Source organism: Cololabis saira, chromosome 17 (genome assembly GCF_033807715.1).
Source record: "Cololabis saira isolate AMF1-May2022 chromosome 17, fColSai1.1, whole genome shotgun sequence".
In the NCBI taxonomy this organism is placed as follows: Eukaryota; Metazoa; Chordata; class Actinopteri; order Beloniformes; family Belonidae; genus Cololabis; species Cololabis saira.
This window is the reverse complement of record NC_084603.1, coordinates 36,616,516-36,632,480: the sequence shown is the minus strand read 5'-3', so window position 1 is coordinate 36,632,480 and position 15,965 is coordinate 36,616,516. Positions and strand designations below refer to the sequence as shown.

The following is a 15,965-nucleotide window of genomic DNA, read 5'->3' as shown; positions in this document are numbered from 1 at the left end:
GGGGGAACCCGGGTCCTTGGTGCTGCCTGAGGGAGAACCCGGGTCCTTGGTGCTGCCTGAGGGAGAACCCGGGTCCTTGGTGCTGCCTGAGGGGGAACCCGGGTCCTTGGTGCTGCCTGAGGGGGAACCCGGGTCCTTGGTGCTGCCTGAGGGAGAACCCGGGTCCTTGGTGCTGCCTGAGGGGGAACCCGGGTCCTCGGAGCTGGATAAGGGGGAACCCGGGTCCTTGGTGCTGCCTGAGGGGGAACCCGCGTCCTTGGTGCTGCCTGAGGGGGAACCCGGGTCCTTGGTGCTGCCTGAGGGAGAACCCGGGTCCTTGGTGCTGCCTGAGGGAGAACCCGGGTCCTTGGTGCTGCCTGAGGGGGAACCCGGGTCCTTGGTGCTGCCTGAGGGGGGTCCGGGACCATCACCGGAGCAGGGGCTGATGCATTCAGGACCACCGCCGACACAGGAGACGATGCGCCCGGGACCACCGCCGGAACAGGAGCAAGCTGGGGCTGGCGCCGACGCCGTCGTCATCTCCCCTGGGCTCCTGGACCCACCCCGAGCCAGGCGTGAAGGGGGACTCCTCCTCGACCCAGCGCATGTTTTTCTCCGCCTCCTGGCGGAGGAACTCCCAGAGGGTAATGAGCTCTCCCGCTGGGTCCATCTTGGTCGGTCCGTTCTGTCACAGGTGTGGTTTGTTGAGGACCCAAACGCAGGAGAGCAAGAGGCAGGAGTTGGCAAAAAGTGAACCAAAAACGCTGCAGAGCAGGATCAAAAGTAAAACAAAAAACAGGAATCCAAAAACTAGGCGAGGAGACATGGAGGGAGCAAACAGTACGGACCAACAGGGAGCAGGGAAAGACAAGACCAGATATACACAGGAGATAACGAGACACAGGTGCAGACAATCAGGGCAGATGGGAAACAGGAGGGACAGAACTGAAAATACAAACTGGGGGAAATGTCAAACCCTGACAAGTCCCAGCACCAGTCCCAGCTCCCAACTCCAGAAATGTGTTCATTTGAACAGGTTTAGTGGACATTTCCATCACAGATAAAGTGTGTGTATAAAACGTGGACAGCTGCATCACCAGGATCGGTCCGGCTCAGACATGAACACTGCGTCGATAGAATAGACTTAATCTTTGGTTTATAAACATTAGAAAAAACATCCATCCTTCCTTCCTTCCATCCTTCCTTCCTTCCTTCCTTCCTTCCTTCCTTCCTTCCTTCCTTCCTTCCTTCTTTTTTCCCTTCCTTCCTTCCTTCCTTCCTTCCTTCCTTCCTTCCTTCCTTCTTTCCTTCCTTTCTTCCCTTCCTTTCTTCCTTCTTTTTTCCCTTCCTTCCTTCTTTCCTTCTTTTTTCCCTTCCTTCCTTCTTTACTCCTGTTCCTTCTTCCCTTCCTCCCTTGTTTTCTTCCTTCCTTCCTTCCTTCCTTCCTTCCTTCCTTCCTTCCTTCCTTCCTTCCTTCCTTCCTTCCTTCCTTTCTCCCTTCCTTCCTTCTTTCTTTCCTTCTTTTCATTCTCCCTTCCTTCCTTCTTTCCTCCTGTTCTCTCTTTCCTTCTTCCCTTGCTCCCTTCCTTCCTTCCTTCATTCCTTCCTTCCTTCCTTCCATCCTTTCTTCCTTCCTTCTTTTCTTCCTTCCTTCCTTCCTTCCTTCCTTTCTTCCCTTCCTTTCTTCCTTCTTTTTTCCCTTCCTTCCTTCCTTCCTTCCTTCCTTCCTTCCTTCCTTCCTTCCTTCCTTCCTTCCTTCCTTCCTTCCTTCCTTCCTTCCCTCCTTCCTTCCTTCCTTCCTTCATTCCTTCCCTCCTTCCTTCCTTCCTTCCTTCCTTCTTTTCTCCCTTCCTTCCTTCTTTCTTTCCTTCTTTTCATTATTCCTTCCTTCTTTCCTCCCTTCTTCTCTTCCTCCTTCCTTGACCCGAAGACAGCACAAGGGTTAATAGTTTTACATTTAAGACATTTTTATCCAAATACATACACTATTTCTGTTATGAACATGAAAGCTGAGTTTGCAAGTGTGTGTATTGTCCAGTTCCTCACACTCGTCACACACTGGGGGGTGAGCGTGGGAGGGTCCTGGATGCGATGGTAACGGTGGGCAGTTCTTCATTTCCCCCCGATCCCCCTCCCCCTGCTGGTCGTCCTGCTCCTCCTCCCCCCCCTCCATCTTCTCCCCTCTTTTATCCCAGTGTTGGTGACCCCCTCATTCTCACAGCGACTCAGAGTGGAGGAGCGTCCCATGGTAAGAGCACCGGGCCTCCGCCGGCTCCCACCAAACCCTCAACACTCAACCATCCGCGTTGCCGCACCGGTTTACCCCAATGTTGGAGTTTTACTCGCAGCGAGGAAAGACTTTTCTTTCATCAGAGGAGGATCAAGCAGGGGGAGTGGGGAGGGGGTTCCTTGAGAGGGGATTATTTTTGTTTTGCTGCTTTGTCTTTGTTTTCCCATCACACGTCTGCTTTCAATGGTCACGAGGAAACTGGACTTCTCCTGTTACAAGTGTTTTATTCTGTCACGTTTGCTCCAGCAGGTACAAAAACAACAGAGAGAATATAAACACGCACTTAGAAATCGTCTGAGGGACTTTATTTCTTTAAAAAGGTTAGTTGTCGGTGTTGGTTCATTACCTTGTAAATGATGAGGTCACACAGACAAACACAAGCATCAGCTGAGGCGTGGAAAAGTGTCAGGTATTGATCTGATCCCAACAGACGGAACTCCGGGAAGTTAAACATGCAGTTGTTGCAGGTTTTACACCAGCGCAGGTCCTTCATTTATTATTTATTATTCGCATGGGGGCCGCTCTGGGAGTCTGTGTGGAACTGAGATCTCTGGTACTCTTTGACGGGCTGTCTGGTCCCTGGACATGTCACATCTTGGACTCGGCCAAGGCTTTCCTTTGTCATCGGTCCTGTTCATGACTCTCATGGACAGACGCATGGACATGGACTTCTAGGTGCAGCTAGCGGGGGTCCGCGTTCGGTCACCTCAGAATTGGGTCTCTGCTTTTTTTTGCAGATGATGTGGTTCTGTTGGCTTGGTCAGGCAAGGACCTTAAACTCTCACAGGAGAGGTTCGATTAGGAGGTTGATTAGGAGGCTCGGATGCCCCCCGGACGCCTCCCCGTTGAGGTTCATGGGCTCGTCCCACTGGGAGACATGGCGTATGATCATTCTCTATCTAACCGGTATCCATTCATTTCTAGAAGGCCAAACATAATCAGATCATCCGTTGGCGTTTTACTTCGGAGGGGTGAGGCTGTCAGGTTCCTCTGCATTTGATTTTGATATCAGTGAAAGGCTGTTGTTGGTTTTGCAGAAAAAGCTTGTTGGTTACGTCTGCAGGCATCTTGGTTGTGTTGAATAGGTACTGTATATGTATATACACTGCAAAAACTCAAAATCTTACCAGGAATATTTGTCTTATTTCTAGTTAAAATGTCCCATTTTTAGTCAAAAAAATCTCATTACACTTAAAACAAGAGTCATTACCAGAAAAATAACTTGTTATTTGACAATTTTCACCTGTTTCAAGTAAATTTTCACTTGAAATAAGTAGGAAAATCTGCCAGTGGAACAAGATTTATCTTCTCATTACAAGCAAATCTTGTTCCACTGGCAGATTTTTCTACTTATTTTAAGTGAAACTACTTTAAACAGGTAAAAATTGTTGTTTTTTCCAGTGATGAGTCTTGTTTTAAGTGTAATGAGATTTTTTGACTAAAAATGACACATTTTAACTAGAAATAGGAAAAATATTCTTGTTAAGATTTTGAGATTTTGCAGTGTGTGATGCATAAAGCATATTCTGCACCGCCAGCATTGTTATAGTTGTGCATTTTATTCAGTTTATGCTGAAATCATGAATGTGAGTCTATATATATATAAGACTGCTTCAGATAAAAGGTGGCCAGGCTACGTTAAGAAGGGCTGATCTGTGCGTCCTCGTGTTCCCTAAGCTACGTGGTTGCCACGGTAGCATAGAACAACTCTGAACAAACTTAAATGGAGGTTGCTGAACTGGCTTTGATGCTGTCATAAATGGTTTTGGGGAGCTGCGGTGCAAATGTTCTAATAGACAGGGGAAAGCTGCAGAAACGATGCATGCTTCCGTCTACCTCACTTCAGCTGTTTCCAACTATGTGTCACAGTTCATGGTCCAGTCAGGGTAGCTCAATGTCCAAATGATTTCTGTGGGACATTTAAAAACAACAACGGTTGGGTGAAGTGCACTTAAGATTAATATAAAGCATGAGCAGAACATGCAAAGACGTACAAATTGAAGGCACAAGTAAAGATAACAACATTCCGAGGTGTAGTTATGTGTACCGGTGGGTCCGGCTGCAGAAAAGGCTCAGTCACCTCCATTTGAGTCCGGATCTGGGAACCAGGAGGGCTTTCTGGCAGGATGACGTCAGCGCTCCGACAGGGCTGGAAAGAAGAACTTAAGACGAGTACGGTGGTGTCAGCCCATTTAAAGCCTTAAAATCTAAGAATAAACCCTCAATGGGCAGTGTTTTACACCAGCTGAAGCTAAAACAGGAGTGTGGCAGGGTGGAGGAGCTGCAGCCACTCAGGCTGACGGGACACAGGTGTGGCCCGTCAGCCTGAGTGGCTGCAGTTCCTCCACCCTGCCACAAGGAGACCCGACAAAACCCACATTCAAGTAATCAAAAACACGTGCATGACTGGCGAAATGGTTAGCGTAGCTTCACTTTGGCCAACGCTGGTAACTGGAAGAAGCTGGTTTTGACAACAGGACTGATCTGTTTATCAAGTTCAAATGAGCTGCCAAAAGTTTTTAACAAAGCAACGTGTGAACAACTCCAAAGAGTTACAGCTAGCTCATGGAGGAGCAACTCTGGTATACACAGGCACGGTGAAGTGTTGACATGTTGTCCTTGAAATGTCAAAGAATCTTTGTGGATACAATTTGTAAATGCATATGCAAAGTCATATTTGGTCATAGCTTTAAGTTTGGAACAACATTGAAGGTTTGACGGCCAAAGACTGCTGAGAGATAAAAAGGTGGTCTCATCCCCGTATTTCAACTCAAATTCTCATTTCAAAACAAGAGCCCTATCGAAAAGCTGTAACCAATATAGCAATTTACATTTACTTATCACAAAATGTAAACTAAAAATACATAACTTTTTTTTTTAAACCTCTTGATTATAATTAATTGGGTCACTGACAGACGGATTACAGACGGCATACGGAACTGAGTGGTGTTGAAAGGTGTTGGAAAACTTCAGTCTTGGTGGAAAATTGCAGTTTTACCTGCAGTTATCTGTTGAGAAAAAAAAAAACAGATGAAGAAGGCTGGATCTGTGCGGGACTGTTGTGGAGCTCCTGGAGCTGATTGTACAAAGATACAAATGTAGACACAGTTGTCAGGGCTTTTATAATATTTTGATTAAAACAACAGAGTGTCTTCAGTCGGAGAGCTTTATTCAGCTGCAGTAAGAACTGGGACAAAAGGTCATTCCTCCTCACAGCAGGAGATTTACACAGTTACTCTGCTAGAAGAGGGGTTGCAGCATAATAATAAAACAACATTTTAATAACAGTTTAATTCTTCAAGGAAATTAATTGTTATTAATGTGTCAAAATAATTAGCCTTTGATGTGGAGATATCTACATTAATGTGACTTAAAATGAGATCTGATCTTCATGTAGATAAGAAAAATAGATGGATGGATGATGGATGGATGGATGGATGGATGGATGGATGGATGGATGGATGGATGGATGGATGGATGGATGGATGATGGATGGATGGATGGATGGATGGATGGATGGATGATGGATGGATGGATGGATGGATGGATGGATGGATGGATGGATGGATGGATGGATGGATGGATGAGTGAATGGATGGATGGATGGATGGATGGATGGATGGATGGATGGATGGATGGATGGATGGATGGATGATGGATGGATGGATGGATGGATGGATGATGGATGGATGGATGATGGATGAGTGAATGGATGGATGGATGATGGATGGATGGATGGATGGATGGATGGATGATGGATGAGTGAATGGATGGATGGATGATGGATGGATGGATGGGTGGATGGATGGATGGATGATGGATGATGGATGATGGATGGATGATGGATGGATGGATGGATGGGTGAATAGATGGATGGGTGGATGGATGATGGATGGATGGATGAGGGATGGATGGATGGATGGATGATGGATGGATGATGGATGATGGATGGATGATGGATGGATGGATGGATGAATGGATGGATGGATGATGGATGGATGGATGAGTGAATGGATGATGGATGGATGATGGATGATGGATGGATGGATGGATGGATGGATGATTGATGGATGGATGGATTGATGGATGATTGATGGATGGATGATGGATTGATGGATGATGGATGGATGGATGGGTGGATGGATGGATGGATGATGGATGATGGATGATGGATGGATGATGGATGGATGGATGGATGGGTGAATAGATGGATGGGTGGATGGATGATGGATGGATGGATGAGGGATGGATGGATGGATGGATGATGGATGGATGATGGATGATGGATGGATGATGGATGGATGGATGGATGAATGGATGGATGGATGATGGATGGATGGATGAGTGAATGGATGATGGATGGATGATGGATGATGGATGGATGGATGGATGGATGGATGATTGATGGATGGATGGATTGATGGATGATTGATGGATGGATGATGGATTGATGGATGATGGATGGATGGATGGATGATTGATGGATGGATGATTGATGGATGGATGATTGATGGATGGATGATTGATGGATGGATGGATGGATGGATGGATGATTGATGGATGGATGATTGATGGATGGATGGATGGATGGGTGGATGAATGGATGGATGGATGGATGGATGGATGGATGATTGATGGATGGATGGGTGATTGATGGATGGATGGATGGATGGGTGATTGATGGATGGATGGGTGATTGATGGATGGATGGATGGATGATTGATTGATGGATGGATGATTGATGGATGGATGGATGGATGGATGGATGGATGATTGATGGATGGATGATTGATGGATGGATGGATGGATGGATGGATGATTGATGGATGGATGATTGATGGATGGATGGATGATTGATGGATGGATGATTGATGGATGGATGGATGGATGGATGATTGATGGATGGATGATTGATGGATGGATGGATGGATGGATGGATGGATGATTGATGGATGGATGATTGATGGATGGATGGATGATTGATGGATGGATGAATGGATGGATGGATGGATGGATGATTGATGGATGGATGGGTGATTGATGGATGGATGGATGGATGGATGGATGGATGGATGGATGGATGGATGGATGATTGATGGATGGATGGGTGATTGATGGATGGATGGATGGATGGATTGATGGATGGATGGATGGATGGATGATGGATGATGGATGGATGATGGATGGATGGATGATTGATGGATGGATGGATGGATGGATGGATTGATGGATGGATGGATGGATGATGGATGGATGGATGGATGGATGGATGGATGGATGGATGAATGGATGGATGGATGGATGGATGGATGGATGGATGGATGGATGGATGGATGGATGGATGGATGGATGGATGATGGATGGATGGTGTAAACGTCTCTCTTGAGCTGTTTCAACAGCATCTCTATGGGATTCAGGTCTGGTCTGGTCTGACCACTAACCACTCTGGAGGATTTTCTTCTCCTGAAGTGAGTCTGTGTTGGACCTACAGTTCCTCCATGTTCCGGTTATTGTCCTGCTGCAACAACGTCTTCCAAGCTCTGCTGAGCAGCAGCTTCCTGTGACCCAGACACCCCCCCCCCCCCCCCCCCCCCTGTTCAATGGCAGTCTCACCAACATCTACAGTATATTTACTCCTGTATATGAAGCTACGTTTTCATCACGAGATTGAGACACAGCTGAGCAGGTCCTGAACAGGTCCGGCCTGAGCCTGTTGAGGGCCGCGGCTACTCATGAACCAGCCGAACACAGAACCGCCACATTCACCATGGTCCCTGCTAAATGCACACATATTTATAATCCCCTGAGCAGTTGGTGGTCAGCCAGTAATACCTGTAAGTGCTTAATCCATGGAAGGGTTAACCAGACTAAATTAGCACTGTCAGCAAGTTTGTAGTCTTCTGATGTCAGTTTATCTGCCCCAAATGTGAAATATATTGTCATTTCTACTGTTCTCAGTGATGCTGTGGAGCATTAATGATGTATTTATTGTTGGTGTACAGAAAGATCATTAGGGATGGCTTAACTAATCACTGTTAATCATATTAGTAACCATGCTGTGGCAAAGAGGATGAAGATGCGATTATTCTGGTCATCCACGTCCTCTTTAGATAACTGCAGACGGCAAATATACAGAAGTTAAAGCCAGCACATGAAAATAAACGGCTGACGGGCTCTAACAAACAAGTGTTTAGACAACGCTGAGCTCGGTTTCGTCCTCAGACTCCATCCACACCAACGGCAACTCCTCTCTGGCTTCACCTGGACCGTTCAAACGTTGGTGCTCGATAAGAACTCGCTCACTTTCTACATCCCAACACCGAGTTTGATCCTATTTTAGGTGTTCTCCAACCATAAATAATACAGAAGTTCAAAACTCTACTGTTTTCAACGCTGTCTTGATCATCTGAAATCAGTTATTTTCAGGACAGGGATGATGTTTTTATAACAATATGGCAGGTTTGATATGCCTTAAGATCAATTATAAAGTTTGGATTAATCAGAACTGTTCAGCCACTGTTTGTATGCAAAGTCTCTGCAGCGTAAAGTGGTGACAAGGCAACGCTGGCCTGCAGTCTGGAAAAGAACCAACCATCCAAGAGACAAGGCACCATCTTCTCATCTATGTGTTCTTTTTGCACAAGTGCAGTTTAAATGACCTCGGTTTGACATGGGGACCTTATCCACACTATCTCTTAAGTTTGAATCACATCTAGGAGTCTTGTCAGAGGTTTAAGATAGCATTTTATTTTGACGTAGATTGACCGGGTGCTGACTTTAATGACCATTCTTGGAAATATCCCATTCTAATGGTGCTTTTCCACTAGTATGTACTCGGCTCGACTCATCTCAACTCTGCCAAGTTTCTTTTCCATAACAATTCAGCACCTGGATCAGAAGTAGGAGGTTGGAGTGAAGCTGCTGTGATGTATTTGATTGTGTATCTAAACGAAGAAGACAACAACACTAAAGATGTAGAACCTGGAGGAGATGATAGATGTGCTGCTGGGTCTGTGGCTTGTGTTCAATATCAAGTTAAAAAATGAGAATGAGGGGGGCATGGTGGCGCAGCTGGTAGTGCAGCCATCTCACAGCAAGAAGATCCTGGGTTTGATTCCCGCCAGGGACGCTGTGGGCGCTGAGGTGCGTGTTAGTTCCCCCATGACTTCAGTGCCCACACCCTGGGTGGGGTTGGCGAAACCGGCTTTTTGTGTGGAGTTTGCATGTTCTCCCTGTGTTCCCTTGGGTAGCTAATGTGAGCTAACCTCACAAAAACATGCACACAGTCCTGGGCTACACTGCCCCCTCTGGCCAGCCGGGGCGCCAGATGGGGTGGGGAGGATCTGGCCGGAATAACTTGATCCTTCCACGCGCTACGTCCAGCCAGAGAAACGCGGCCTGCTCACTCCTGCTCACTCCTCAGGTTAAGGAGGAGACCTGAGCTCAGTGAAGGGCCCTCCCGGGGTTGGTAAAGGATGGCAATGCCCAGGACTGTCACTGGGTGATAAAATGGGGGAAAAAACCGGGATAAAAAAAAAAATGAGAGTGAGAGAAGCTTCAAGCGGCGAGGCTTTTTTTTTTCAGCTGGGAGCCGCGAGCAGCTATGAAGAGACTCCTGATGAGCTCCTGGTGGATCTGGTCGTTCCTTATCTCCCGTCTAGATCCTTTTTAATTCTCTCCTCAGCACCAGGTTTATGAACATCTGCATCTCAGAGTTGGAACACCAAACAAACTTTTGCGTTGCCATTGCCTGTTGAACAAAATGAACAATAAGCCGTCAGAGTCGCTCTTTCACTGATGTCACATCCTGACTCAGACGTCTGACTCCAACCCCCCAACCAATCAGTGGCCTGTAGTGTGATGATGTCAGAGACAGCCGACTCAGCAGCTTAGAACCTCGGCAGAATAGTTACAGAAAAAGTATCTACTCGGCACGTTAGACCCCTAGTGGGAAAGCACAAAACCGAGTGGAGGCGAGTCGAGTCGGGCTGAGTAGGTACTAGTGGAAAAGCGCCATAACACAAAAGTTACTTTGTGAAACTTATATTTGAATATTTTCTACACCTCAGTGTTCACATTTTTCCTCTTTTCGGTCTCTAGAAACAAATGTCCTTCCCAGCCAAGATGCGTGCCGTGTCGTGCAGCGTCTTCCTCCTCCTCCTCTGCCTCCTCGCCCTCACCGGTGCCAAGCGCCAGCCTGCACAAGACAAACGTGGCAAATCCAATCAGCCTCCGCCGTCTCCCCAGCCAGCCAAGCGGCCCCGGAGCCGCTCGGTTCTCAGTTCGGGGGAGCTGACCACCAAGGACGGCCACCGCTGCACTTGGCAGACGTCTGGCGAGGGTCTGGTGACCCTGCTGGTGAACTGCAGCAGCGGAACTGAAGGAGATCAGGAGAGGTGAGTCCAAACTGGAGCATGCATTTTCCCCTAAAAACTGGTTCAAATGATCAAATGGGGATGGAGAGCTGGTTAGCATCTCTTCCACCTTCAGACATCGTATGAAAGTCAAGCAGAGAACTACTGCTACCTGCCTGGAAGTTTATCTTAGGGTGCTTTCAGACCTGTGGCCCGTTTGTTTCTTTCCAATTCAGGGGCTAAATTGATACAGTTGTTTCGTTTTCCGTTTGTGGTGTTTGTGTTCACAAGGCAACCGTCTGTAGCGGTTCAAAGCTGTTAACAAATGCCATGAACCAACTGTTCTCTCATTGGTCAGAAATGAACGCGGAAGTAGTTTCCTCTTCCGTACCCCGGGAAAAACAACAACTATGGAACATCGTAAGCGAGTGTGGCTAGTTTGTTTCTGTGGTTAATCGGTTGCTGTGTGGATTATGTTCTCACTGCAAACGAACCGCTCCAGGTCTGGAATGGAAGCGAGCCAAGACCACCTCTCCTAGGAGATCTCGGCTCGCTTGTTTTCTCCTGCATCCGAGCGATTGCTGTGTTCACATATACCAAATGAACCGATCTTTAGGGGGAAACGCTCCCTGTTTCGGAACAACTGCTCCAAATGGGACAGATGTGAAAGCACCCTAAAACCGTTGTGTTCCTGTTCTTGTTTCCCAAGCAGATACTGGTGTCGTTACGCTGGGAAACCAGACCTCTGCCAGGCCTACGGGGTGAAGTCCAGCCAGTACTGGAAGCAGCTGGTGGGAAAGCTGAAGAAAAGGGGGAAGGCCTGCGGAGAGAAATTCCTAAAGGCCAAAACCTGTAAGAAGGCGCCTCCCGAGGCCCACATGAAGCTAGCCCAGCAGAGCGGAGGGGAGGAGAAGAAGGGAGGCAAAGAGGGAGGGAAGAAGAAAGGAGTAGCCGCTGAGAAGAGTGCAGATGGAGAGAAGGTACAGAAGAAAAAGAGTAAGAAGGAGGAGGAAGAGGAGAAGAAGAGGATGGAGGACAAGACTGGGTTTGAGGAGGAGAGATTAATGAACGACATGGAGCCGGTGCAGGCTTATTGCAGCGAGGGGTGGCACTCCGTCTGCTCCTTCTTTGTTAAGTTTTTTGATGGTTGACGCGGCGTTTCCTCCTTTGTTCATGGTGGCGTAAACACACAATCTGAAAGCAATCAAGGAAAATGTTTTTGTAATCTCTTTAGAAGTAGCTCATTTGTAAGATCCTGTAGAAGAAGAACAATCCTGTACCATTTATGAAAGCCAGTTTATCTGGAATTTGGAAAAAAACTTTTGGTAATATCAGATTTTTTAACTATCAAATTCTTTTGATAAATTAGGTCTACAGTTTGCATCAAATTTGCAACATTGTGGGACAATATATAAAGTTGCTGCATGCAGCAACACCACCGCAGACCACAAATATGGACATAAATATGGACATGACGAGAAAGCTTATACGTGTTAGACGCAGAAAAGTGCTCCTCTTCAATTCAATTAAATCATATTCAAAATACTTTATTAATCCCTGAAGGGAATTGATTTTCCAGTACAGCCCGAGTGTTATAAAACATGCTGGGAATTCCCGCTACTGTGCAGTATTTCCAGTGGCTCTTGGTCAACGCGGAGACCCCGTCAAACGCCCCCATGTGGGCACAAGTGGTACTGCACAAGTGGTTCTGCATAGCATGGCCATCTGAATTGATCTATCGGTAAGCCCCGCCCCCTCAAAGGCAGATGAGCCAATGGCTGTTGAGTATCAGTTCCACAGGGAACAGAACTCAGACTTTTCCCTGTTCAGATCCACAGAAAAACAGTGGAAGATCGTGAACTCTCATCTGTTTTATGGGGTTTATGTCAAAAAAAGTAAAAAAAAAAAGAGAGATTTGAAGTCATGCCTTTCCTAATTAAAATAATGTAATGTTAATTAATTGAATTTCACTCTGGGGTGCATGAACAGTGCTGGATGTTGTAATCAGCAGTCAGGACGACAGTAAGATTAAGCTTCTGCACAGCCTCATCTCCAACTGAATCCTATTACCAAACATATATTTTTAGATTTTCTACATATCCCTTCATGACATGTTTAAATCCCATTTGAATGCTCCTCAATGAAAGGTGGTCCTTTTGCATCCAAAAGTGTGTCTTAAACATCTTGGGAGAAAGTTTTCACACATTATAAACCACCATTATAAACTATTGGAGTTACAACACTAACTAAGGGGGGCGGGGCTTACCGATAGGTCAGTTGTACAAAACTTTGAGATAACGAAAGCATATTCAGCATAAATTGTCCCTCACATTTATTTCACACACTGACATGTGCAGGCGTGACCTGACGGTGGAGAAATTCTAAATTCTGCAGGAAAATCAATCAGTCTGATCATGATTTGATCTCACATTTTGTAAATTAACTTTGTTTAGCTTTGGGATGTGTTTTTGTTGTTGTACTTGTGCTTTCTAGAAAAATTAAGTCTGACTTAGGTCTATGATGTTGGTGTGCCCTGATTGATTAATGACATGTTCTGATGATGATGATGATGATGATGATGATGATGATGATGACGACTTTGATCACTTAGATTAATTAATGATTTCAGACTAAAACATTCTCTAGACTTTACATCGCCTCGTGTAAAAACAGTTTGTTAAAGGTTGTCAGTTGTTCCTATTTGCACTGTTGCAGCATTTGGTAATGTCTTTAAGGAAATGTTAACAATACTTTGAACTCTACAATAAAGTCTTTCAAACACAAGCGCTTCCACAAAGTTCCCTTATTCAGCTGCTGCAACACTGTTTGCTCTGTTTTTAATGATTTTATGTTATCATCAGACATCAGCATGAATCGAGGGGTGGAGTTGAGGGGTGGAATCCGCTGCAAGTCTGAAATGAGAGAAACATAGGAAATCACACAACGGGCACACAAGCTTTTGGAATCTGGAAGAGAGAAAACAAACAAACAGACACGAGAACAGGCAGAGACACAAGCAGCAATCATTTCAGGTCTCTGAGACTGAATCAAAACTAGAATACTGTGATTATCTGTCCCCCAAAACTGTGGGGTGAGTATGTAGGTGAGTGAGCAGGTGTGTATGTCTGTGTAACTGTGTGTGTGCAAAATGAAAACAAGGTTTTACCTGAACTGTAACTATAGTGGAGGAGGGAGGGCGCAAGGGACCCGAGAGACCAAAAGTCGACAAGGAAGAAAGCCGAACCCAGGCCACCCACAGCCCCACGGAGGGCCAGAAGAGGGCGGGCCATGTGAGGCGGCAGCCAGGAAACCCAAGGTGATGGACCAGGACCCAGCCAAGCACCAGCCACCCGGCATGGTCCGATCATTAAAAGTTCCCCACTTTTAAACTAAAATTGCCAAAATTGGACTTCCTTCAGAGTGTAATGACGAATAGCTGCTTGCAGCAGATTTTCCTGAGTTTTTGGTCACTTGTGAGGAAGAATTTGAAGCCATTTCGAGGCGATGTTGCCACATCAAGGACTGTGAATAAGGACTGTTTTGGCCATGAACGGCTATGAAGCGTTGACCTTTAGCCTTTTCTATCACTGCCTTCTGTTAGTAAAAAGTTGTTGTCGGGCCACTCCGACCTGTTCTCCCACCTTCACAATGATGTTTTTATTTTTTTTTATCCCCGATTTCTTCCCATTTTATCACCCAGTGCTCCTACCTAAGTCAGTCCTGGGCATTGCCATCCTCTACCAACCCCAGGAGGCCCCGCACTGAGCTCAGGTCTCCTCCTTAACCTGAGGAGTGAGCAGGCCGCATCTTTTCACCAGACAGGGTGAGGATTCTCTGGCCGGACGTAGCGCGTGGAAGGATCACGTTATTCCGGCCGGATCCTCCCCACCCCATCTGGCGCCCCGGTTGGCCAGAGGGGGCATGTATAGCCCAGAACTGTGTGCATGTTTTTGTGAGAGTAGCTCCCATTGCTACCCAAGGGAACACGGGGAGAACATGCAAACTCCACACAGAAAGATCCTTTCCCCAACCCCACCCAGGGTGTGACTACCTGCTGCGCCACCGTGCCCCCTCTTCACGATGATGTTAATGAAATCAGCAGCAGCTGCGGGGTTTGGTTCAGATCGTTGTCCCTGGTGTTTGTCCATCTCGGACGGAGGGACGTGGCTTCTGGTGCAACATGTGGCAGAGCTCTGGCACCCTCTGCTGGTAAACCTTCAGACAGACACTTCTTCTCATCCAGAGATTTGAAGAGGGAGATGGGACAACAGTGAGCTCGTCTCCGACGTCACGGAGCTTGGCTCTGAAGGTCCAAACATGAAGTCGCTGTCACATCTAGTTTAGTTTTTCCTCGCTGGACATAAAAAACTTGGATACGTCACGCTGCCTTCAGACGCTTCGTTTGGCTCCAACGTGGCGTAGTTTTTTCAGATAACAGCAGTATTAAAATTATTATGAAAGCTCATGATCCAGACATGACCAGTTCATGTTTAATTAGTTTATGTTTTAGATCCTATCAGCTTGGCTCACCTCCTCTATGATACAGTAAAAGCCAACAGATTGTTGATGTGGTAATTAAGTCATGAAATCCTGGTATCAGTCATTATTGATTTAGTCCCGTCATCAGCTCTGCTGCTTTTCTGCAGTTTTGTGTACTTTATGGAACTGTTTTATCATTTATCAAGTTATTCTTCATTTATAAAACTTTATAAAAATGAAAGACCGAAACACTTTAAGGTCTACCATCTGAGTTTGCTCCGTGGAATCCAGTTTCCATTCAAAGAATACGTTTACAGGTTTATAACCCCCAGGAGCAATTTCTTTTACAGCTAGCAGTAAAAACCATGATCACAACAGTAAATATCAGAGACGGGACCAGACAAGCACAGAAACAATAAATTATGATAAAAACTCCAACAGCTGCAGGAGGAAAGGACGTCTTTTATCTGCAGCTGGAGGAGGAGACGCAGCGTCTCCAGAGTCGATCAGTCGGGACAACCAGTCCTCCGAGTGTTTAAGGTCACCCTTACCAAATGAATCTTCAATAATCAATTCAATTCAATTCAATTCAATTCAATTCAATTCAATTTAATTTAATTTAATTTAATTTAATTTAATTCAATTCAATTCACACTTTATTAGAGACATATCTCGAGAAGAGGTCCGTAGTATCATAAAAAAATTATACACATAACATACACGATATAAAAGACAACAACCTACGATATAAAAGACAACAAAAACCACAATACAGAAGACTTAAAAACAACAGTGACACAAAAAGAAAACAGCGTCAGGCGCAAGAGTAGAGACATGAACGCCAGTGGTTCCACAACGTAGAT

General features: G+C 45.9%; 1 protein-coding gene across 2 annotated transcripts; it reads left to right on the top strand.

The window, feature by feature from the left end:
• The first annotated feature begins 2,404 nt into the window (after window positions 1-2,404).
• Window positions 2,405-13,401, top strand: LOC133463385 (fibroblast growth factor-binding protein 2-like). 2 transcript variants are annotated; one of them, XM_061744903.1, is made up of 3 exons: window positions 2,405-2,518; window positions 10,370-10,665; window positions 11,336-13,401. In XM_061744903.1, exons 1-3 carry the CDS (start codon window positions 2,453-2,455, stop codon window positions 11,772-11,774), a joined length of 801 nt encoding a protein of 266 aa, XP_061600887.1. In that variant the 5' UTR covers window positions 2,405-2,452; the 3' UTR covers window positions 11,775-13,401. The 2 variants fall into 2 exon arrangements, with proteins under 2 accessions (XP_061600887.1, XP_061600886.1); XM_061744902.1 differs by having other exon boundaries at window positions 11,333-13,401.
• Window positions 13,402-15,965: the final 2,564 nt, after the last annotated feature.